Source organism: Manacus vitellinus, unplaced genomic scaffold, assembly GCF_001715985.3.
Source record: "Manacus vitellinus isolate BGI_N305 unplaced genomic scaffold, ASM171598v3 scaffold_21_pilon, whole genome shotgun sequence".
Lineage (NCBI taxonomy): Eukaryota > Metazoa > Chordata > Aves > Passeriformes > Pipridae > Manacus > Manacus vitellinus.
In genome coordinates, this window is record NW_021939546.1 from 2,486,288 (window position 1) to 2,510,477 (window position 24,190).

The following is a 24,190-nucleotide window of genomic DNA, read 5'->3' on the forward strand; positions in this document are numbered from 1 at the left end:
GCCGCGCTCACCCCGCCCGCAGAGCGCTGCAGAGCGCCCGCGCCCCCCGCGCCCCAGGCACCGCCCGCCCGCCGGCCCCCGCGCCCTCCTCGCCCTGGCCGCGTGTGCTCAGCAACCGAACGCCAGCCGGCGCGCCGCGGCCGGCCCGCCCCGCGCCGCGCCTCGCCGGTGGGACCCCGCCCCCCGGCCACCATTGGCTGGTGCCGTCACCGACCCCGCTCTCCGCAACTCGATTTGGTCCTGCGCAATGAGATGCCCGCTCCCCAACGCCTTGGCCCCGCCTCCCCGGCTCTGAGCTGCCGGAGCGGAGCCATGTCCCGCCTACATGCGTCCCTTCCTGATTGGAGTGTACGTCTTGACGTCCCGCCCACCTGCCCACGCTCATTGGGCATAGGCACCACGGCGCTTAGGAAAATCAAAATGGTATTGGTCAGATTGCCTGTCAGTCACCGAGGCCGGGGGCAGAAGTGCCGGATGGCAGCAACTCCCTAGAAAGGAGTAAGGGCCTTATTTGGGCCTGCGCCCGCAGTGCCCGACCAGGGCTTAGGAACGGCAGCTTCTCTAACCTCGCTGCGAAGCCCTGCTGTGAACATATATTTCCCGTAGAATTCCAGGTGATGTTCTGCGTTAGCTGTTCCTGCCGGCGGTGCCGGGGGTTGGGAGCGGATCTGTGCTCTCCCGCATCAGGCAGTGTCCCGGTCAGCCGCGCTGGGCGGGGTTCTCGCGCGGCCCGGCGGCGCTGCGAAGGCCCGCTCCCCACACTCGCGAATGGCGGCGGCCGAGCCGTGGGCGCGGCGCTGGCTGCTGGCCTTTCTGGCCCTTCTGGCTCCTGGGGTGCAAGGCGGCTGGAGAGCTGGGCCAGCATCGTGCGCGGCGAGACGCGAGAGGAACCTGCGATTCCTGAAAGAGGCGGTGCGAGGGTGGGGTGGCGGGGCGGAGTGAGACGTGTCCCGGGGCGGGCGGCGGCCGCTCTCTGCCCATCCCGTTACTCTCCTGCCTCCGCCACCGCTTCTGCTCTCCTTGTTGGAGGCTGGTTTCTGCTTCACACTTTGTATCAGTGCTGCTTTTGCTTTAATGTATCTGGTGTGAAAGCAAAGCAATAGTGCAACGTGTATTTGTAGTCAAAGCTTTGAAGGAGAAAATGCCGCTGAAATGAGGCGCATCCCTGGTATTGTGATGCTAAGTAACTGGTATTGTGATAACTAAATATTTTTATCTCGTTCTGTTGAGAATTCAGCTTCTGAAGTGTGAGGGTTCTTTTTATTTACACTTACTGTTTCAGGATAATATAATAGTTAAGGTCCTAAAAATTGAGGGAAAATAAGGAGGAGAGAGAACTTCTCCCTTCTATTTATTTTTCTTTCCTTCCCCTCCCTATGGTTTTGTTCTCAAGCTGTTTTGAGCTTGTTGTGTAACCAAAACTTCTTCCCTGCAGTGTTCGCTTGTAAGGGAGTCTTTACTTATTTTCATACCCGGTTTGGTTTTTGCTTGGTTCCCACTGCACTTCCCCAAAGCACAGAGTATCGGCCTTATGTTTGCAAGTGCTTTGGGGGTCTGCTGGGGAAAGAAGTGAGGGGTGTGGCTGATGGAAGCAAAGTGACAATGCCAGGAACACCATTTTTGCTCCAAGGTGAACAGATCCAAAAGTAAGGAAAAAAATGACAGTAAAGCATGAAAGGGGTGAATGGCAAACAGCAAGGTGCAAGAAAACTGCTTTAGGTACTTCCATCATAAATTTAATAAGTAAACAATAATTAAAATGTATCTTTGGCAGGGTTTATCGTCAAGTTGCACCGGAGTAGGTTTAGTTTAGATATTAGGAATAATGTTTTCACTGAAAGGGTGGTCAGGCATTGGAATGGGCTGTCCAGGGAAGTGGTGGAATCGCCATCCCTGAAAGTGTTCAAAAGGTGTGTGGATGTGGCACTTGGGCTATGGTTTAGTGGTGGACACGGTGGTGCTGGATTAATGGTTGGACTCGATGACCTTAGAGGTCTTTCCCAACCTTAATAATTCTACGAAAACAAACTCCAAATGTCATTTTAAGTGCTGTGACAGTTGGTGACATTATTTTTGCTGCCCATAAAAAGCAGAACTGGTGTTTTACATAGAAGCCATGGAATTGAATTGCCTATTTAATGTGTTACTAAAAAATCAGAATTGCAGGTTTTTACCTACACTTCCACTTTTCATATGTAATTTCCCTTTAACATTAATGCAAACATGAAGTTAAAATCCTACTTGTTTTCCTTGTTGAGCAGTTTGGTCTGTGTAGTCACTCCCTGGTTGTGTTTTTCCCATGCTTACTTTAGAAGAGTGTTTTCAGTGATATGAAATTTACTGCAATTGTTTTGAAAGAGCAGGCTTTGGAAAGCTGTAGCCATGTGCATTTCAGCTGATTCATTATGTCTGGGTTTTTCTCTTAACTTGTGAATAGGAAAACAGTAGAGTTATCAGAAGTGTATATAAATTAATTTTGGCAGGTCTGATACCTCAAAATGTACATATTATGACTGTCTGGAATTGACTCTTAGTTCAAGATTTCAAAATAAGGTGGTGTTTTGAACCTGTGGGCTGACTGTTAGGCTTTACTGTAAAACAGTCACAAGAGACTTAGTTGTTCTTTCTCATCATTAAAGCATTTAAAGTCTTCTTTAAAAAAAAAAATTAATGCTAAAAATGTCATTGTCTTGACTTTCAGGTAAGTGTATATGGAGCACAGCTGTCATCAGAAGCTTGCAGAGAGCTGGGCTTTTCCAGTAACTTGCTGTGCAGTTCTTGCAATCTTCTTGGACAGTTCAATCTGAATCAGTTGGATCCATTCTGCAGGGAGTGCTGCCAAGAAGAAGCTCAGTTGGAAACTAGAAAGGTGAGTTTTGGACCAAATCCTTTGTGGAATAATTCAACATGTTATGTTTATGAAACTTTGCATTTTAAAAATACATGAGAGTCTGCATTATACTTTCAAGAGGAAAATGCAACATTTTATTCATAGCCCAATGTACATATATAGGATCCAGATTTGCAGACTTGCCATAGTGCTCTAAAATAATGTCCCTGTATGAACAGGAGAATCTTTGGTTCTTTGGCAGCTCTTCTCTGGTGTGAAGTGACCATATTTAGGAACTATGTCCAGCTTTTCTGAAGGGGAAGATGTATGGAATTTGAAGAGGGCAAAAGAAGAGGGTAAGGAGACTGGTGATACTGATCACGGCCCTTGCTTGGTCATTGACCCATAATATCATGGCCAGGACAGCTTAGCTCAGTCCTGAGGAACAAAAGGCTGGTGCAGCTGCCAGGTCAGCTCCTGAAGTGGCACAAACCTGACAGAAGCAGGACTGCTCAACTCCATTCTGCAGCAGTGAGAACAGCTAGATATTTTGGGAATGATCTTGCTCAGAGCCCATGCTGTACTTTAGTCAGTTAAATTAAGGCAAAAGCTTTCCTTTATCTGTAGTAAATAAATATCTGTGTTCCTTAAGGTATGTCATCAAGGAAGAATTTTTAGAGTTCTTGAAAAGAATACATATTTTCTAATATGTGGTAATTTAAGATTATAGCATCATTTTTAATATTCTTATGAATGCCGTTTAAGAAAGTGGATATTTTTTTATACTGTTACGGCTTCTTAGAAATGCGTTTTTCAGATTTGGTGATTGCTTTGTGGTTTTAATTTTTTTTTTAAGCTTGTAGTCAGTAACTTCTCTTGAAGTCTAGCCAGTGGAAAATTAGTGTTGGGAGAAATGTTAATATTATCTTAACATATTGTATTGAGAATCATCACAGTTTGGATTGACTTGTGCTGTTTGCAACAGTTGCCTGTAATTGACCTTAAGATTTTACTATTACATAAAAATTAACAATGTAATTTATAGTAGCTTCTTAATTTTCATGATATGCATGCAGAATAGAAAAACTGAATGCTGCCTTTAGCTATAGTTTTTCCCATTTCCTCTTTTTTTTTTTTCAGGTTACCATAGAAATCTTCTTTCTAATGAAAATTTGATAGTAAAGAGTAAATGGATGTCAAAAGTCTTAAAAGGGTTTTTTTCATACCCTCTTGCTTGTAGAACTTTTAATCTTACTCTGAAAACCTACATCTTGATGTAAGATGTTTGAATTGCTGATTTGCAGCCTTGTACGTTGCTGAGTTCCAGAGCAGTGATGCTCTGGGTTTTGCTAATGCTGTGACTACGTGCTTGAACATCCTCAAAGTACAGGAGTCTTTTTTCTGAGCCATGATTCCCGTACGTGACGGAGCTTGTTCGTTATATGAGCAGGTATTTGCTCCCATGGCGTGGGACAGCATGTTCATAGTCTGTGCTACAACCGGATTTGCAAACTAAAGAATTCCAGGGCCAGCCTCAGGATTTGAATTTAATTCTCTTTGCACATGTGTGGCAAATATTAGAAACAGGGAAAGCAGGAGTTAATTTATGGCGTGACTTGTGCCTGAGTTCTAAATGAGAATGTAAAGTTTAAGGGGATAGGACATCTATCTGAGAATTTTTATGTAATTGCTACTTTTCACAAATGATCTGTGAAATATCCTCAGGGCTAAAAATACTTTGTGCTGCATGGTATCAGTGCAACCTCAAATGAGATGTTTACAGATTTGAACTGTTTCATAGCCTTGAAAGATGTTTATTAATCCTGGTTTTGTTATTGGTCCAGTGGTTTGTGAATTGAGATTGTGGAAAATAGCTGTGAGGTACTCTTGTTACCCAGAATTTGTCTTGCTCCAAACTTCTGCTGACACCTGTCCAGTGAAATATTTTAATTACTTCAGAATTGGACTGTGGGTAAAATGAAGAACATGTTTTGGTTATTTTCTCTTCCTCTAGAGATTTTGTATGCAGTTTCACACTAATTCAGAAGCTAGCTTAAACAGTATTGCTTTAGACAGCTGCAAGTTTTAAGCCTCAGTCTGTCAGATGCAGAATACTGCTGGTGTGTAAAATGTAGAAGGATGAAATGGAGGTGAAGCTAACTGTGCATGAAATTGTAGTAGCAGGAGAGATTGTCCATATTTTGCAGTAGCTGAAAATAGCTGCACTCCATCTGCAGCTTCACTTAGTCTGTGTGATCATTTCAGACATAGCTATAAGCATATTCCATTAATTGTGTATTATAATCTTAGATTTATCTCAACAATATGTGCAATACATTAAATTTCCCAGTTGCACTGTGCAGGATTGCTACAACCCGCACAAGTTATCAGTATGTCCAAATGGAGCTTTGAAATATATTTTCACTCATGGAGATGTGTTGAACTTCAGCATTTTAAATTTCTACTGTCAAGTACTTGTCATGTTGTAGCGTTATGGTGTTTGGTGACTTAGAAAACACAACATCAGGTGTAAGCAAAAGTTGAGTAATGAAAGTGGATGGTTCAGATGGCAAGTTGTCATGGGTAACGTCACGCGTGTCTATCCTATGCTATTTCGAAATAGTTTATGGTTCTGCTGTGAAACAAGGCAAACAGTGATACAGAAGTCTATATGCATAATTCTGAAGTTCCATGGAGATGGAGACTGCTCCATTCCACAAGTTTAAGCAAAAAGTCTAAAAGTCCTGAGATTTTTAGCAAGTTTCTTGCGTGTATTCAGGGTTATCAAAATATGCTGAATTGTCAAAGCATGGTTTAATCATTTATTGAAATATCTAGCCTCTGCATTGCTAAGGTAATGAGAAGTTTAGGATTATTTCTCACCAAATTTGTAATAGATGTAACAATATAAGTAACTAAAATATTTCAGAAACTTGAAATGGATTATTGCGCTCTGAGAGGGGAGGAAGTTAATGCAAGGCTATAGACACAACCCCACTAGCAGTAGACAGAGTGGACGAGACTTAGAAAATAGCAGTATTTAGAGACTTTAAATACTGTGTTTTCTCAACATCTTGAAAAATGCTGAAAAGGGAGAACCACCTGGGGAGAAAATCCTGCAAGTGCATACTATAACACTCTGGAAAATTGAGGGAAAAGTCGAATCACAACAGTGGAATGTTTCCTAGATTTTTGGTGTTGATTTCTGCTTACCATTTGGGTAGAGGTGTCTGCACTGCAGTTACATTGATCAGAAGGTGTGGCATAGGCCTATTTGCACGCCTGTTCCCCAGTGTCACATTGTAACGAGTGCTGTACTTAATCAGGTACTTGGACATTTCTGCAGGAAGATGGTATCGTTTTCACTGCATCAAGCCATTCTTTTCCTTGAAAGTCCTTGGTACTTGAAATTGTGGGAAGTCGTTTTAAGGCATGAATGATTTGGTCTGTTTCAGTGCTGCAAAAACACAGAACTTCTGATCTGTTGAAAGTGCAGCCTGAACTCTGAACCCCTTTTTCATTATGATGAATATTACTTATGTTCTCTTTATGATGTATCTTGGCCATAATTTAAAACCCTTTCTTTGCATAGAGTTAGCATTGGATCCCTCTGTGAAATGAAATAGATATTTGCTGTAATATTAGTAATAAACATGACCATTGTCATTATGACTATGTGCTACTTCTGTGAAAAAAAAATCAAATGGAAAGCTTTCTTAAAATTCTGCCCTTTTACATGTACAGGCTTCTTAAGTGTGCTGTTATAAATTACAAGCAGAAATAAGGTGACATTCTTGTTGAGACTTACTTTTTAAAACTCAGAATAGTTTACAAAACTCACAGTAATTACTGGAAGTAGAATAACTTGAAGTGCTTTTAATGCTTCAGGCTACTCCTGTGTAACCCAATTTACGTTCATTTTTCAGGGTTTTTTTTTCTTTTCATTTCACTAATTAAAGTGCTACACTCAAATTACTGTTGGCTGCCTGCTTGTTCTGCCAGAGGCTCTTAATATGAATAGTTCCAGTGAAGCAATCTCATCTCCTAGTTTTCAACTCGATGGTTAAAAACAGAGAACTCCTTAGAATGCATTGACATCTCAGTGGGGTAATGTAACTGTAAGTCATATCAATGCTTGTGGAAACAAATTAGAATTTTAGTTTACTTCTAGCTGTTTCTCAAAACCCACATCTTTTTCTGTCTTTTGATGTGTTTTGTAAAGTCTTTTGACTGCTTTGTAAAAAAACAAATTGTGCTTTTACATAACTGTACTCCTTATTTATAACATGGTACATAAAAATGGTTCACGTTCGTTGTTTTTTATCAAGTGTGACTTTAAAAATAGTGTAATTCAATGACAGCATATTTTGTTTAACACTCGAGTAAATAATCAGAACTCTGTAATTACATCTAATATGTCATATCATCTCCCTTCAAAGTTTGCTTTTAACTAAGAAGTGTCCCATACAGGAATAATTTGATGGGAAGTATTGATAGGGAAATCAGGGGAATTGAGCTGACTGCGTTCCCTCTAATTGAGACAGTCTCTTACGAGAGTACTGCTGCTTCAGAATATTATGCACAACCATTCCTTGTAATAAAAATGTGCTGCAGTGGATGTCCTTCTCAAGAACTTTACCATGTACAGTCTTTCCCTTCCTTCTGTACATGATGTTATCAGCAGTGAAAATTAATGTTGACAAACAGTAGTCCTAGATAAGGAAGGTGCAGATAGCTGGTCAGTGCCTAAGACATAAATTTACCATCTTTTGTTTGGCTCAGATTCACCAAAGGTTCATGTCTGTCAGATAAACTGAGATAAAATACATTATCTGTCTGTAACAGGGCAAGCCTTACCTGTGGGAGACCTCTATCGAGTCTTATCAGTGAAAAAGAAAACGTTGGGGAAACTATAAATTTGAATTTGCTAAATATGAGTTTAAATTGTTGATGTGCATCTACGCTAGTGAATGGATTAGGTTCAGCTAATTAAGGCTGACCTTCATCTAGATAAAGTACTGGCATTTGACTCTAAATTTGTTGAAAAAACTTCAAAAATTAAAGGTTTCAAAATTAATGAAATGTGTGAGGTCAAATGAATAGCTCATGAGATCTGTTCTCTTTTCAACTCTAAGGCCCTTTCTTTTTTAATAAAAGCATATATTCTGGAGAATAAAAGAGATGTTCAGGGATTATACTTCTAGAGGTAAGTAGATGCTTAGATACAATCAGATGGTATATTCCAAAATTGAAACTTGAACTATTAACTTTCTACTTTTTTACTTGCCTAATTCTGCACATTAGGTCCAAGTGAGAGCCTGTACACAGGAGCCCTTTTTCTGCCATTCTTTTCTATTCCACCTCCACTGAAATTGGGTGTTCACACCACCAAGTTCCAGAGGTCTAAAGTTGATGGTTGCTCAGCTTCTGCATTTTCTCTCTCACCCTTGTGCCATATCTCTTGCTCACATGACCTTACACCAAACCATTTCATACAGCAAAGTTAACAAAGATAGTCTGCCAGAAATTGAAGTTGTTTTGGAATTTTTCAGTGGTTATTGGATTTAAACAGCAAAACCATTTAAATAATCCTGCAAGGAGGATACTGTTAAACACAAAAATAAAACACTTAAATGGATGACATGTTTCCTGTATTCTGGAGAATGTAACACTAATGCACCACTGTGTTTTGTACGTACAGAATAAAAAAGTTGAGTCTGCTGCTCAAAGCAGAACTCAAAGTTCTGAGGATCTCCAAGAATGCAGATTCTACAACCTTTCTTAGTAAATTGTTTCAGTGCTTAAACATCCTCATTGTGACTTTTTTTTCACCCTCATATTCAGTTGGAATTTCCTTCTCTGCAAATAAATGAGAGCTTAGTTCAGAGGAACTTGCCTGTAATACATACCACTGATCACAGGAATAGCACTGATTCACTTAAGTGGTTTTTGACTGTTAGACTCTGTTTCCTAACTCTTATTTGGAGTTAGGCATCACCCTTCACAGGATAATGAGTTGTCAATGGGAGAAGTTGCTTTGTTGCTAAATTTACTGATGACATCAGTTTGGAATGATGTGTGTGTAGTAATAACTTTACTGGCTTTCTGTATCACAGAACAGTAATTCATAATGTTCCTGGCAGTGAGGCTTTCTTGACTGTTCTCTGTTAACTCACAGATTCTTACTCATGTTCTGCCTCCAGGAAACAGAAAGACTAGAGTGATTTTTGAAAACTTTGAACTGTCCATATAAATACCATGCATTGTCTCCCATAGAAGAAAAAATATTTTATAGTTTATATCTCAGTGTATATTTTTTTAAAGTAATTTAGTTTTCTACTAAAAGTCACAAATGAGCTGGTAGTTAGAGGAGTTTAGGAAAACGCAGAAGAAACTTGCAACAAAATCTCTTTTTGTTATAACTCAATTTCTCAGAAGAACAAATATTGATCATGCTTTCTGGGTGGATGGATGGAACACAGTAAAAATTTGCACACTTTTCAAAAAAAGAGATCATTCACCCTATTTTCCAACAGTACCGGTTTTTACATACCAAGCAATTTAGGCCATTAAGAATAATAATATCAGTATTTTCCTGACATTTTTTGAAATAAAACGATAGTTTGAGTTGATTGGATATAAGGAGGTCTCTTCATCAGATCTGCTTATTATATAATATGAAATCAAAATTACAGTGAGTTTCATAAAAAAATTGTTTGCATTGGAAAGAGACTAGTTGTTGGTCAATATTTAGTAGAAGATTGTTTTGTACCTGAGGCAAGCAAAAATTCCAGAGTTTTAGCTGTAGTCATAAATTGTGCTTTACTGCTTATTCTCAGAGCTTGACTGTACTTTTTAAACAGTTTGATATTAGGAGAGAACAATACACAGATATCAGGGAGAATCCAGATACCATGAGGCAGCTATTGACCATCGTGTGGCTTTATCTTAACAACCCCTTCCATTTGATTTCTTAAGACGTACTGATACTATGGTTTTTTCAGCTGATTGCAAACAACTGCACAAATCCAGTTTGAGTGACACTTTGTAATCTGTGTTAGGCAGGGTCAGGCTTAGTCATTGGTTAGAAGAAAGCAGTCTGCAAGACATTGGTGTCATAGAAGTAAAAGTAGGTATAACTTTTTGTATTTTATGCAACTTTTTTGTCACCTTTGATCTAGCATAACTTTATTATGATCAAGGAGCATTCTGTGTTACGTATCACTTTTTGCAGTTCAGTTTGATCTGAGTTCCTGTAAACAGTAATGGTTACATAGCAGGAATGCAATTTTTCTTCTGCAGTGTTCACCATGAGAAACTGTGATAACAACACCATATCTGTGCATAAATGAGACACCATTGGAATTGTCTTGCAGAAATTGCTTCAGTTCCCTTCCTAAGAGCAGGTGAAATGTTTCCTTTCACCCAAGTTAAAGTTCCTTGGTTTTACTTACTGGAACAATTATTTTTACAATGCCTATTTTTATTTAGCACAATTCTTATGTAAATAGTGGTATTCTGCTGTAATTGCCACTTTCCTTCTTCATTAAAGCAAATATGACCCATTGTGTGGTTTTCCTCTTCTCAGTTGTGCAGAGCCATCTTGATTACATCAGTACGAACTGTAACAAGAGGTTCAGGTGCTTTACTAAAGCTTTTGAATGAAATTGAACTCAAGCTGATGCTTTGGAAAAGGTGAGGGAAGAGTTCAGATATTGTCACAATAGAAAGACAGAAAGCATGCTATTAGAATGTTGCAAAAAAACCTAAGTTCTTTTTATAGATACAGGCATGAATCAGCCTGGAAATCATAACAGCATTTGCTTTGGACGTTAACATGGACACTAGTAATAGTTTAGAGGGTCTTTATTTCATTCTTTGTAGTACTAAACTTCACTTAAACAAGTGAAGCATTACTTTAAAATGAACTAACTGATGAGTTAAGCATTGTGTAATGGACTGACTCTAGATGTTTATATGCCTCCATACTGAGTGATACATGTCATTCTTAGTAATGCTTGAACACAGTGACTGCCTTCACAAGGAATTTTGGAGAACATCTGCTCTGGACCCAATGAGATGGTAGCAGCAGTAGATACTATTAACAAGTGTGCTTTTTGTAGTGGGCTAAGTGATGCAAATAAACCTGTGCTTCTTGCAAAAGACACCTTTGTTTAGAGTTATAAGTGAAGCCAATTGAATCTTCTTTTATTCTGGTCTAGCCATCGAGATAGCAGCTGTTTGTCCCAGCATGAATCTAAACTTTTCTTGTACCAGCACAGTTGGGTTTCAATTACAGCAGAGTTACAAGCTCAAAATTTGGACATCAATAATTGAGCTGTTTTCTTTGTTAAACTTCTATCAGATATTGGCCAGGAGTTACAAACTGGGAGTAGTGAGTAATTACAAAATGTCTTACATATTTTGGATTCTTACAGTGATTTTGTTCCATAAAAATCCTTGTTTGAAAGGAAGAAAATAACTACTAGAATTATGTGGAGTAATGAGAATTCAGAAATGCTCATTTGACCATTGTCCTACATTTGAGTATGCTTACTTATACACTTGCATAAAATAGTTAATTAAGTAGATAGAAGGCTATTTATTCCTTTGTCCACTTCCTTATACTGACTTCTTGATAGAAAAGTGCAGATAACGGTCAGTGTGAGAGAACCAGTATAAATGTTCGTTGGATTAGTGAGTGTGCAAACTAATATCTAAATCTTGGATGGCTGATAGAATTGTTATTGAATGTTTTTTAAAGAATAACAAATAGAGACAAGGTAAGTGAAGCTTATCACTGTTCTGTATTTCCTCCATGTTTGCAATTGCTTCATGTTTTAATTCCAGAGGAACTTTAATTATGCAAGCTAATATCTGAGCTGTTTATCACTGCCTTTTTTAATTAAAACCTTTATTTGAGTGGTGAAAAAACTTATAAAAATCTGGTATTTTTGATCTCTTGAGTACTATTTCATAGTACTTCAGGGTTTTAACGGTCAAATCTTAGGATTTTATCTTAAATCGCATGTCTAGTTGAAAATGTATCTGTAGTTGAACCAATTTCTGAGCTGCTGTTCTGAACAGATAATGCAGTGTAACATTTTCTGTTCAGTTTCCCATTTAAGTAATGATCATTGATTAGTTCACACCAAGGGAGAAGTTGTAATTTCCCTCCAAGTGATTAGAGTATTTCTTATGTTCTAATTCACAGTATTTAGGCAAATATTGAGTTTGGACCTGAATTCAGAGTATTCCTATTCTGAAATGAAGATGTATTTCTGAGACTTTGTTAATATCTTAGGGAAAGAAGAAACAGTTTTCCAGTTCCTAGCCCATAATTCCCATTGTAACGTGTCTGATTGCAATTTTTTTTTTTAAATGAAGCTTTGCTTACAGCAACTGTGTATCTCAAATTATCTTTTTTTTTTTCTGGTTTTACATTTTTAGTATAATGAATGAAGATTATCATGGATCTTGAGTGAACAGTCAGTTGTTGCATAAATCAGAGACAGGTCTGGAATTGTGATTCTGTTTAGTATCTTATTTGTAATGGGCATCAAGGCAATAGCATATTGTCTCCTTAAAGAGAAATAGTTCAACAGATAACACACCATATATAAACTAATAATTTAGATTATTTTTGTCATTAACAGCTTCTGTTTACTATTACAGCTTTATGCAGGAGCTGTCCTAGAGGTATGTGGATGAAAATTGGGAAGGTTCCCTCAAGTCCAAGGTAAGTAAAGCCACTGCTGTTCTTTCAAATATGAAATACTGTCACAGCTGAATGACAAAATGTACTTTTAAGTACTATTGCAAGTAGTCATAAATTTAGTGTATCAGTAAAGTTACATTGACCTGAGACTCATGGAACTGGTCTCCAATAATTGATAGATGAATTTATATTGTGCACTTGTGGAACTACTTTATTTTCACAGCTGTGTAATTGTTTTATCAATGGATAATGACAGTCAACTAAAGGGAATGGAATACAGTAGTGTAAAAGGAAAATCAGTACCATCAGTGTGTGGTGGGAGGAAGCAGCAGGAAAAGAATCTGTGAGAAATTTCAAACTGGACTTTTCTTATAAACTGGGGAAGAGCTTAGGTGATAGCAGTACTTTGGTTATTTGGGGGGGTTTTCCTGTGATGAAGACCCTAATACTGTACTTTGGACATAGTTGGACGTAAAGTCTAATCTAGCTTTAGAATTAAAAATTGCACAAACAGCATGTTTCCATCTGCCATGGGCAGTATTAATACCTGCCTGTTTAAAGGTTGGCTGACAAACAAGTAAAAAAAAAAAAAAACAAAGAAAGGGGTTTAAAACAGGTTACAGTTTTATGTAAGTTATGCAGCAGCCTGTCACATGTACCCACACATAGTTCAGTTGAATGACTGCAAGACCAGAGCAAAGTTATTTTCTCTTTTCCACTGTTTAAAATGTCAAAATAAGAATTGTTTAAATGACTTGTCCTTTTTCAGGGGCATGAGGAGATTAACTTTGTAAGCACAGGAGTCCCTATTATCTCCATGACCCTTCAAATTTAGCAAACATAAAAACATTCTCAACAGTTGCCCATTCACTCAGCTGCTTTATGGTTGTGAATTTGTAACAGTTAAGTGCTCCTTTGAGCTACAGGTTTGAAGAAAAAGCTCAATCTGTTAGCCTGACCCCAGCCTGCAATATGTCCTCCATTATCTTCATGTGTAGGACCTTAAAAGGGAACGTCCCTCACACTATGAAATGTGTTCCAAAGACTTGGAAAGGTGCAAAAGGAAAAACTTGAAAATTTTGAATAGGTTTTTTTTTCCTTTCAGTCCTTGGTTATCTGAACTTGCTCAAATATTTACGGTCCATTAATCATATAGCTTACTTTTTAAAAGTAAGTGGCTTTACCACAGCTGAATAAATTTCAGTGTTTCTTAAGTAGATATCTAGTTTGACTATCCCTTTTTCTTTGGTACAATAAGAATTAAAAAAGGACTGAGTAGCGCACTTAAATTTCTCTTTTGCCTTTTCATCACCGATTTCTGCAGTTTCTCAATCTAAGTTTTTCTTGACCAAATTTACTGCTAGGGTATTAGAATAGGTCAGAAGGTGGGATATATTTTAAGAGCATACTTAAAAATCTTAAAAAGCGGTAGAATATATTCTTCCAGTTAGTATTTGTCTTCACACTACTATTAGTCTCAGAATACTTTTACTTAGATTTTCTCTTTGATTTTAACTTCTCTCAGAAACAGTATCTAATGTCTCCATCTTAGGACATTAACATTCAAGAAGTGTTTCTTATTTCAACTTTTCACTTGGATGTTTGCTGCAGAAGTTAGGTTGCCTGAAAGTCACGCTGCTGCTTTTGAAGCATTGTCTTGGTAGGCTTCATTGAACTGTGTAGCCTGTCATTGACAGGTCTCATCACAAATAACTGATTTCTTTTCCATAGCTTCTGTGAGGATTTTTTAAAGTTTGTTTGGGTGTGTTTGGGGTTTTTTCCAGAATATACACAAAATGATGCTGTTAATTGCAGGGGTGTGTATGTATTAGAATACATGGATTAGTGTATGTTACTCCTGTAACTGTGAAGTTAAGTACCTTTAAGTACCTGTGTAAATTGTTTTGTCACTTGGCATAGTCCCACAGACTTGATGTGTCTCAGACTACTTCTGGATTATGTTTTATCTGACCAAAGAGTGAACAGTGTTATTTTGGTTTTGGTTTTGTTTGGTTTTTTTTTTTTTTTAATTATGAGATTCACGTTTTAAAATAATTAGGGATTAAAATCAGCTGATTAATAAAGGTTTGTAAAAGTTACACAGTTGGGAAAAACTGTAAGTTGCTCGTGGTTACTAAATGCAATATTCTGTAGTCCTTCTGTATCAAGGCTTCTTTCAGAATTACTGGTTATATAATTTTTAGCTATAACAGTTGCTGAATACACCTGTGTGCCTGAAATGTGAGAATCATTACATATGGAATATATTTGTAGATACTGGGAGAGCAAAGAAGTGAGAAGTGATGAAAAAAATCTGGTCCTCAGCTAGAGGATGAAAAAGTCTAGTCTTCAGCAAGATTATCTCAGTCTTAAACTGGATGTTATTCTTTGTAATGTCACAGCAAACTACTAAATGCTTTTGTGAATATGGCCAAGGATGTCTATTAGGGTTTTCAAATATAGCTTCTTGTGATAAGTCTGGTAATAAACCACATTTCTGTACATCTCTTTTAAGTTCAGTACTGAACTATTTTTCCTGATAAATTTCCCTTAAAAATAAATTGCTCCCTTATAAATACTGTACTCTAATTCCTATATTACATATATTTTGAAGTTGTTCTCTGTAAAACTGTTCTTAAATATTTATTGTTTAAAATCACTCCATCAAAGTGCTTTTGAAACATTGAAAACCTAAGTGACAAGTTTCACAGATGAAGCAATACCTTATTATACCAAGTAACACAAAATGTGACAGTTTTTGGCTGACACCCATAAAGCTAAGACTCTGGAATAGAATAGTAAATTATCAGGGTCAGTGATTAATCCAGCATATTTATTTTAAGTTGAGTTTTCAGTGGCAACTGTGTTCTGTTCACAATGAGATAGGAGATCAGTGTTTAGACTCTTACATTCTTTCTAGTTTGTTTGACAAAAACTGAATTGGGATGGGTTTTTTCATTGAACATTTCATTTGTATTTCTCTGAATTCTTGTTTTACCAATAAAATAATTCTCACCTCTCCCTGTGTGACTCTAAGTTAAGAAATGGATGTGCTCCCAGCAAATCTGTTATGGAAACAGAGTCTTTAATCCTTGAACTCATACAGTAGCCAGCTACATTAGACCTTCTGACTTCAGAGTCAGTAAGCACTATTATATTGCCAAAGTTCTGCAAGTGTGAGGGGAATTCTTTTAGCTACTAAAATGTAATTTCTTTTGGGACTATTGTATGAGGTAAGATCACTCATTTCCTAGTTATTTTAATCTGTAGTTCATAAATATTGATGAAAGAAAGTCAGAAAATTATATTAACCTTAAATCTTGCATTGATAGAAGCATTAGTAGAACACTTGCTAAGAAATGTGGATATTATAATGGGAGACATGCATCACTTTATCATAATCTTTTGTAAACAGATGATACACAAATTAAAACAATACTTCTCTTCAGATTCAGAAAAGTCTCTTGCCCAACTGCTTATACAAAGTACCCTGTCTTTGGGGTTTTGTGAAGTTTGTTCTTCAGGCTTGATTGGAGCTCTGTCTTGGATTGGTTTCTGAAAGCATGTGGTGCTTTGTATAAAACCATGAACAGCTGCATTGTAACTTGATTAACAGACTGCAAATAGTAGTTATTGATGTGCCATATGAATTCTTAAGTTTAAATTTTTATCTCAAACTGAAGTCCCTGGAAGGTAAAGAGCTATAGTCATTAAAATGTGAATGAGTGCTTGATGTGTACTGCAGTTCAGTCTTTTTGCAAGGCTCTCATGGTATCTTTAGAAGCAGGCTCATGCCATCTTCAAAACTGCAGAGCATGTATTTGTCCCCAAAACAAATTTTTAAAGAGTCTGAGGAAAGACAGTAATGCTTTTGGTCTGCCTGTACTGCCAGTGATTTACATATTCACATTTTGAGCAAATATTGCTGGTTGTCTTAGCAATGCTTAGCTATTGGTGACATTATTAAATGTTGGGATTTCCTGCCTTCATAAAATATGCCTCTATTGCTCTTCCTTTTGTTTTGGTTGCATTTCTTTTTCATAGATTTAGCACTTGATAATTGGCAATGTCTCAATAAACCCCTTTTTTAATTCAAGTTCATTTCAGGTACAAAATGGTCAAGTTCTTTGTGCCTTTTCTATGTACAATTCTGTGACATTATGCACAAACTTGTGTTTCCAGTAAAATTTTTTACTTTCAAACAGCTTGTGGCTAATAATTCAGCACCAGATAAGCAGACTACCCTTTGTTTCAATAGCTTATCTGAAGTAATATTACATTTGCTTTCTGTTTATTGAAATTAACTCAGAACAACTCTTCGTTGTGCCTGGGGAGATGTGGTGTCATGCCCATGCTGGGTCAGACTCCTGCTGTATCCTGCTGTACCTAAGAGGATAGTGCAGGTGTGTGTGCATATACATAGACTTGCTGTTTGGGCCACGGTGATGCTTAATGTCCTTAATAATCTCCACTTAGGACTCCAGGCTTTAGTCCCAACAGAACTAGTTTTCACAGACTTTCTTAAAACAAAGAGGTGTTATATATCAAAACAAAGGGATGTTATAACAATAGCAGTGAGTTCTCCATTCTACTATGTTCATAGGTAGAGGCTGCCTTTAGGTCTTTAGAAGCACTGTTCACTATTACCTCTGCAAAACTGTTTGGTGTGGGGCAGGCTTTAAAATGATCATAGAGACCTGATCCTTCTCTGACCTTTTAGTTGTAGTTGATTGTGTGGCAATACAGTCTGCTCTGTAGGAACACCTCAGGAGTGCCTTCCAACAGAAGGCGTGTGCTTTGGTATTGCACATGTTTTAAAAGAGCATAAGGTAAAGTGATTTTGCAAAGCTGTCAGTAGAACAGCTCTTGTAGTCTGGTGTTTAATTCACCAGAACACTGTGTCATGGCACCAAGCTCAGAGTTCATCTTACAGGAGTCAAATTGGAAAAGGCCTCCCCTGCTCACCCGTGGATGGATTAGAGAAATGCTTGTTTCTCTGTGATGTGTAATTTCTAAAGCTGATCCAGAGAGAAGAAAATGGGGAAATAACTAGGATTTCAGTATTAGACATCAAAGTACTAAATGATGGTGTAAAGATGACGTGCAAGTACCCTTTAGACAAAGGAAGCAACAACGTTGATGTCAGGGCATAGAGGAGAAACTGTTGGGGCAGGGCTGAAGTGGAGCATATATACCACATCCCATGATGAGCAAGCACTTGTGTGTCCTAAACACACAGTGTGCACTCTAGCTGTATCTGACTTCCTGACCTCACCAATTCATGTCAAAGGCTGTTAATTCAACTCAAGGACTGATTTAGTTGAAAGGAAAAAAAAGTATTTGATGGGATAATCTGTATTTTTAATGCATATCAGTATTTTAGTTTCCCATTTTAGCTTCTAAAATTCAGAATATACAAATTATTTGTACAGTGAGTGTTTTTCATTGTTGCATTGCAAATTCAAGTGACTGATGCAGAAAGTCAGTATGATCAGCATTAGAAATAAATATGCCATTACAGAAACTAATTTCGTTCCAGCCGTCTCAAATTTCAGGAAAAAGGTTCTGTAGCACTTCAGCTTTCAGAAGATTTAGACATTTGACATTGATACAAGTGTGTAATAGCTACTTTTAACGTGACAGAATGTAATGCTGCCTATAGAATACTTTCTTCTTCCACCTAATTCTGTTTCCATTTTATGTGAGCTTGTTCAGTCCAACACTGCAGCCAGAGTACAGCCGCTCATGTCCAAATGAGCTTTCATCTGTCGCTCAAGTAACAAATTCTCACACCTGTTACAAGCTTAAAGTGCTGTAACCTGAGGTAACTCCCAAAGGCTATTCTTTAATGCAACTGAGTTCTAGAGTTCAGAGTTGCTTTGGAAACTTTATCCATTTTACTGTGCTCTCTTACCATTTTTAAGTTTTGCAATTAAAGTTATTCACTATGCTGAGTGCTTCTTACCACTTCCTATTCATATAAAGCCCTAGAGGCTGACTTCAGCTTTAGATTTAAATTGAAGAAAAATGTGGAAAAATTCCTCCAGAAATAATTCAGTGTTTTGTGGACTTAACAAAACATAAGAAGTATCTTTGCCACTTTTTATGCATGTTCCTGTTGATGACAGCCAAGATGACAGGTCACAAGGACATGGGGAACACTGTAGTTGCAAATATGTCTTTGAGTTTAAATCAGACAGTATGTGAGCAAGTTATTTAGTGCTATTTGAAATTGTTAGACAGTACAGGTTACAATATGGCATTAGTGTGCAGTCCTGTAGAAGGAACAAGAATAAGTTTTATTTTCTTCAGGGGCCTGGCAGCAACTTGGGCCATTGGTATTTTTTTACCTTGTTTATACTGTGTAGTGGTTGGTGCAGCAGGCAGAGTATATGATTTTGATCTGTACTGGGAGCACAGTGGAAAAGGGAAGAAAATAAGTGCCACTCTGTATAAGCATGTTAGAAAGTGTTAAGGTAACTGCAGTAATATAAAGATAGGTATAAAGATGCCAGGAGACATCTCTGCAATTACTGAGGACAGCACTGCACTTTGTGAGGCAGTATGAAACATTAGTCCTGAGGTTGAACTCATCTCCATGGACCAGTTGGATGCAGTGCCATTTGTGAGAGATTCATTGTGGTCTAACCTTGAAAAAGCAGCTTGAACATGCAGCCAGCACCTTTGTAAGAGTCAATCCATACTGAAAGGGTTCGTCCTTGGGGAGATGCTACTGATGTACTACAGGAGTGTCCTGAATCCACTTAATGTCAATACAGATACTAAACTCAGCCTTTAGCACAGCCTGACTGCAAAAGGGAGTAATGAGGACTGTATTTTCTAAATAAATTTTAAATACTTCTAGAACTCAGGCATTCATTAGAGTAAAGTATTGGAAAGAGGGGATTATGCTCACAATTTATCCTGAAATAATTTATATTGTCTTTTCAAAGTTAAAGTTAAAGCCTGGGTTGTGCTGTAGGGATACAGAGACTGTGCTGCTGTTAATACCCACTGTTTGCTTCAAGTGAGGAGTTGTGCAGCAGCAGCCCCACCTCAGATGGGAACTTCTCCCCATGTAGCTGCCTGACAGGCCATGGAGTCCATCTTAAAGCTGATTGCCTTTAGGAGTGTCAAGAGAAGAGGAGATACCAGCTTCTCCTCTTGTTTTCTGGTCTTATTTTCTTGCTGGTTTTCAACACGTAATCTCAGAGATCTCTGCAAGACAAGATTGTCTGTCTTGTTTGCAAGAATAACACCTCTACCCACAGTTTCCTCTGTGCCCTTTCCCCCGCACTGCTGCAGTGTGTGTGGAGTGTGCTGATGAGATGGGTGTCATACTCAGCCTCCCTCACAGAGCTTATCTGCAGCCAGATTTTGATCGCTCTAACGCTTCTCCTCGCATTTGCGTATCACAGCAGCATATGGGCCAGTCTGCTGAAGGCTGTCAGTTGTACGTGCAGATAAACTGACTGACACAGTTGCACTAGTGTTCGAGGAAAATCCAAGCAGATCTGAATCTTGTTCAGATTACCAACAAAAATAGGTCTTCCTCTGGTGTAATAAGTTTAGCATTATTAATTTTGTGAAGATATTAAGGTTTTTAACATTAAAATATCTTCTAAAGCATCATTCTAAAAGAAATAATTTGTTGAATACTAAGTTAATGTAAATCTACTTAATGCAAGTGGAAAAGAGTTTGATTTTCTTTCTTTCTTTTCTCCAACCATAGCTTTTGTCAGGAGTGATAAGCCAAAGCTCTTCAGGGGACTGCAAATCAAGGTGAGTAGTAGCCTAACTTTTTTTGCGGGATGTTAGGAAGAATTAAGTTTGGTGGAGATAGTCCTCCTGTGGATTGTTCTCTATTTGCTGATCAGGAAATCCTTTATTAGAGGACGTATATTTGCACTGCCAGTATGAATCTTCACAAGTTTCTGCTAGTTATATTAGTTTGTTTATTGCTCAGTAACCAGTACCAATTCTTTGGTGGTGGTGGGGTTTTGGTTTATTTTATTGTTGTTTGGTTTTAAGCCAAGAAAAAAATTATACTGTAACCCATAATAGCAGATGGGAAAATAATGTAAGGAATGCTTACATTCTGTCCTGACTTTGTGGATATCTTGGATTTACTCAAGCTTATTCTGCCATAGTTTTCTTTTCTCCTGTTCTATTCTCCCCTCATTTTCTTATGGAGCTGCCATTTCCACACATTCAGTGATTCCTATATTTTTCTCCTCCCTCTCAGAATTTTCTTGCTGTGTTCTATTGTGCTGTTTTTATTTTATAGACTTCAAACATCCAGCTTTATAGAAATGCATATACTGAATGCTGTTTATGACTTGCATATATGCAAAGCTGCATAAGCTGCACTGCCTTAAGTCCCAACAATTCTTTGGTTTCCAGATCTAGTGTAAGACTTCACCTTCCTCTTAAAATCCTATGTGAACTTTGAGTGTACTTCACAGATACACATCTTGATTCTTGCATCTTGTGCTCCCATCTCTATTCCCCAAATGGCACCATCTGGAATCACTTCATAGCTATGCATGGCTGCAATAAGTGATTTGTCTTCTCAGCAGCAGATTCCATCTAAAACAGATTTCCTCTGTCTGTCTCACACATTCATGTCTCCGTGTCCTCCAGTTTCTTTCAAAAGCTTTCTCTCCTTCTGCACGTCTGACTGTTTCTTTTTTTTTTAAACTTTGTAGATTTATTGAACATCAAAGCAGTCTGGACTACGATTGGTATAGAGCAGTACCAGGAAAAAAATGTTGTGCCAATTAATCTGTATTTATTTTACAAGACTTTTGGAAAACTGATTAGAGGTGCCGCTAGCTTCATTAAGTAAAACCAACTATGTTAGCTCAGTCAAGCAAAGTGAAATACTCCTGGGGAAATCTTTCCATAAACTGAAATGGTCAGAGCTTTTTAATACTGTTAAAAGCCTTTATCTGCGTTACATATTTGTGACTTAGTGAGTTTGCAGCAGCATTAAAGAATTGTGTTACCAGCAAAGTGTAGTAGGCACAGATACAACATGGCAGGAAAGAATGTGATTACATTAGAAATTGATAGAACTTTGACATGTTAAAGTGGTCTGAAATTTCTAAAATGGTAAAAAGGCTATTGATCACATGAGAAAGATCATTCATCTGCTTGATTCGAAAATCCAGCTTTGGTAACTTAAAACAGTTGAAGTAAATACCATCTTTCAAAGCCAGGCTTATGGCATTGCCTCTCTGCACATGCATTAACTGGTGTGGTGCACCAAGGAGAACAATTAGATGTTTCTGACACACACCCTCACTCCCCTTCATTTGACTTGTTCCTCCACTTTGCTCTCTTTGACATTAAATGCAAGTTCAGAAGTCTGAACTGCTTTAAATCACTAGAGAGCAGGGGAGGTGTTAATATGGAGAATGCATTTCCTGCCCAAGGTAACTGGCTCTTCTTTTTTTTCCCCACAGTATGTGCGTGGTTCTGACCCTGTACTAAAGCTGCTGGATGACAATGGGAACATTGCAGAAGAACTGAGCATCCTCAAGTGGAATACAGATAGTGTGGAAGAATTTCTAAGTGAAAAATTAGAACGTCTATAAATCATTGCTTTCCATCCTCTCTCTTTTTCATATTTTGTCATGGTAATCTTCTCAGATGAATTGTCCTACAATTGAAAACACATTCCAGCTTCTGTATTTGTTTTAAAATATCTGTTGTGCTGTACTAAACATCTTGTAATTAGAAGGGAAGCTTCAGCACACATATCTGACAAGTTGACAAACAATAGCTTGTCTTAACGTTATTATTTCAGCTCTTAATGCATTTGTCACTAACAAAATGCCTCGTTTTAAAGTTAATTATGCAAATATCAGTTTGTTATAATTGGACCTGTTTTTACAAATGCTCTTAAAATCGAAGAGCTTCAAATAATTGAAATGATTGCCATGCTTTTTGTCTGCTGCTTTTTCTAAGGAAGTCAGAACCAAATGCAATCTTCTATCTCCCAAAGAAACTTGGCTACTAATGCCCTCTTCTTTTTTTTTTGTATTTGAACTGTCCTTTTATAGAAGCATTGTTTACAGTGAGTATCTAGTTCACAGGTTTTGAAGCTGATGAAGGAACTCATGCTCTGATACTGTGAAACATTTAGTAAGTACACTTTAGTGAAGACTACATAGAAAACCTCTGAGGTATATGGAAGTCAGATGTCAGGTGTGCTTTACATTAAGTGTTTTGCTTCAGAAAACATGAACTATAAGTTTTGAAAAGCTTTCCTTCTAACTTTCAGAAATTTATTGTAAGCCTGTTTATCAAATTAAATTAGAAACTGTTCTTTTAAAATGTATATTTTTCTTTCTCACTTGAAATTTATGTGAACAGGGAATATAGACAGCACATATGATAATGAGTCATATCCATTAAGACTTGTCAGGTTTTCCCAGTTAGAATCAATAAATACGGTAATCAAGAATAATGTGGGGGTTTTTCTGAAGCCTAATTAGTAAATAAATTTTCCCTTTAACTACTTAATGCTCACCAGTTTTTGGTTGGCTGGGTGTTATGCTATGACTTGAAGTGGTACTCAGGTTTTGTCTTCATATATAATTTTATATCTCAAGATCTGGGAATATATCTCAAGCAATTTATATCTCTATAATTACAGATCTTATTCCCAGCTTTGGAGAAGAACTCATCAGCTTCATAGCAGAACAATAAACCTGGGACTTGAGACCACACTAAACTATCAGGAGCAATATTCAAAGGTGATTCTTTAGGCATAGCCTTCGGAGTTTTTATTCCTGAAATATTCTTTTAAACTCGTAGAAGGCTCGTGCAGCTGGGTCACATGATGTCTCACTCTCATGCTATGTCTTTCACTCCTGTCCTTGTGAAACATGCTCCTGGCCTCCCAGATGACTCAGTGTGAGAGAGCTACAACAGTGATCACCACTGTCTTGGAGAAACATAATCTGTACATAAAAAGCACAAATCTTTGCAGCTTGTGCTGACTTATTAGAGTCAAACATGGATTTGTTCCTGGGATATATGAAGTATTAGTCAGCAGAGGAGCTACAACCAAAGCATGTGGCATGATGACCAGTATTTTGGTAGCAAAAACATGCTGCCATCCACTGGTCTTTTAATATACTGACTGTATTCCATACTTCCCATTCCTGTGTTTGCCAGCAAGGGATTTCAGTTTCTGTATGGATGATTAAGTGTGCTGTTTTAGCAGAATATTTTAACCTCATCCTTCTCTCCAGCTTTAGGTCCTCTTTATCATGCAACAGAGAGATTGTTTTCTTCATTTGATATTTACCTAATATTTTTCTCTGCTTCTCTGTGATTCCTTCCTTCTCCTTAACATGACAGCCAGTGTTTCTGACCTTCAGTCTCCCTTTTCTTTCCGTGTCTTCCTATTGCCAGCCCAGTACTTCCCTACACAGACTTTGTCTTCCCACACCAGGTCTTTCACTGCTGCTCTTGCTTGTCTGTTACAGAAGCAAGAAACTCACTCTTGTATACTAGGAGATAACCATGCCAGAGTGGAGGAGGATGACAGGCCAAAGAATTTCTCCTCCAGCATCACTGAGTTTTATGACTGCAGTCACAGTACTGTTTCTGCAACTTCTGATCTTTCC

At 38.0% G+C, this 24,190-nt stretch overlaps 1 protein-coding gene across 1 annotated transcript; it reads left to right on the plus strand.

Annotated features, from left to right (window-relative positions):
* The first annotated feature begins 312 nt into the window (after positions 1-312).
* On the plus strand, positions 313-23,712 carry SELENOF (selenoprotein F). Its single transcript, XM_018071988.1, has 6 exons — positions 313-348; positions 447-614; positions 2,702-2,869; positions 12,506-12,569; positions 20,281-20,330; positions 22,016-23,712. The coding sequence occupies exons 1-6, from the start codon at positions 313-315 to the stop codon at positions 22,145-22,147; spliced, it is 618 nt and encodes a 205-aa protein (XP_017927477.1). The 3' UTR covers positions 22,148-23,712.
* The last annotated feature ends 478 nt before the right edge of the window (positions 23,713-24,190 follow it).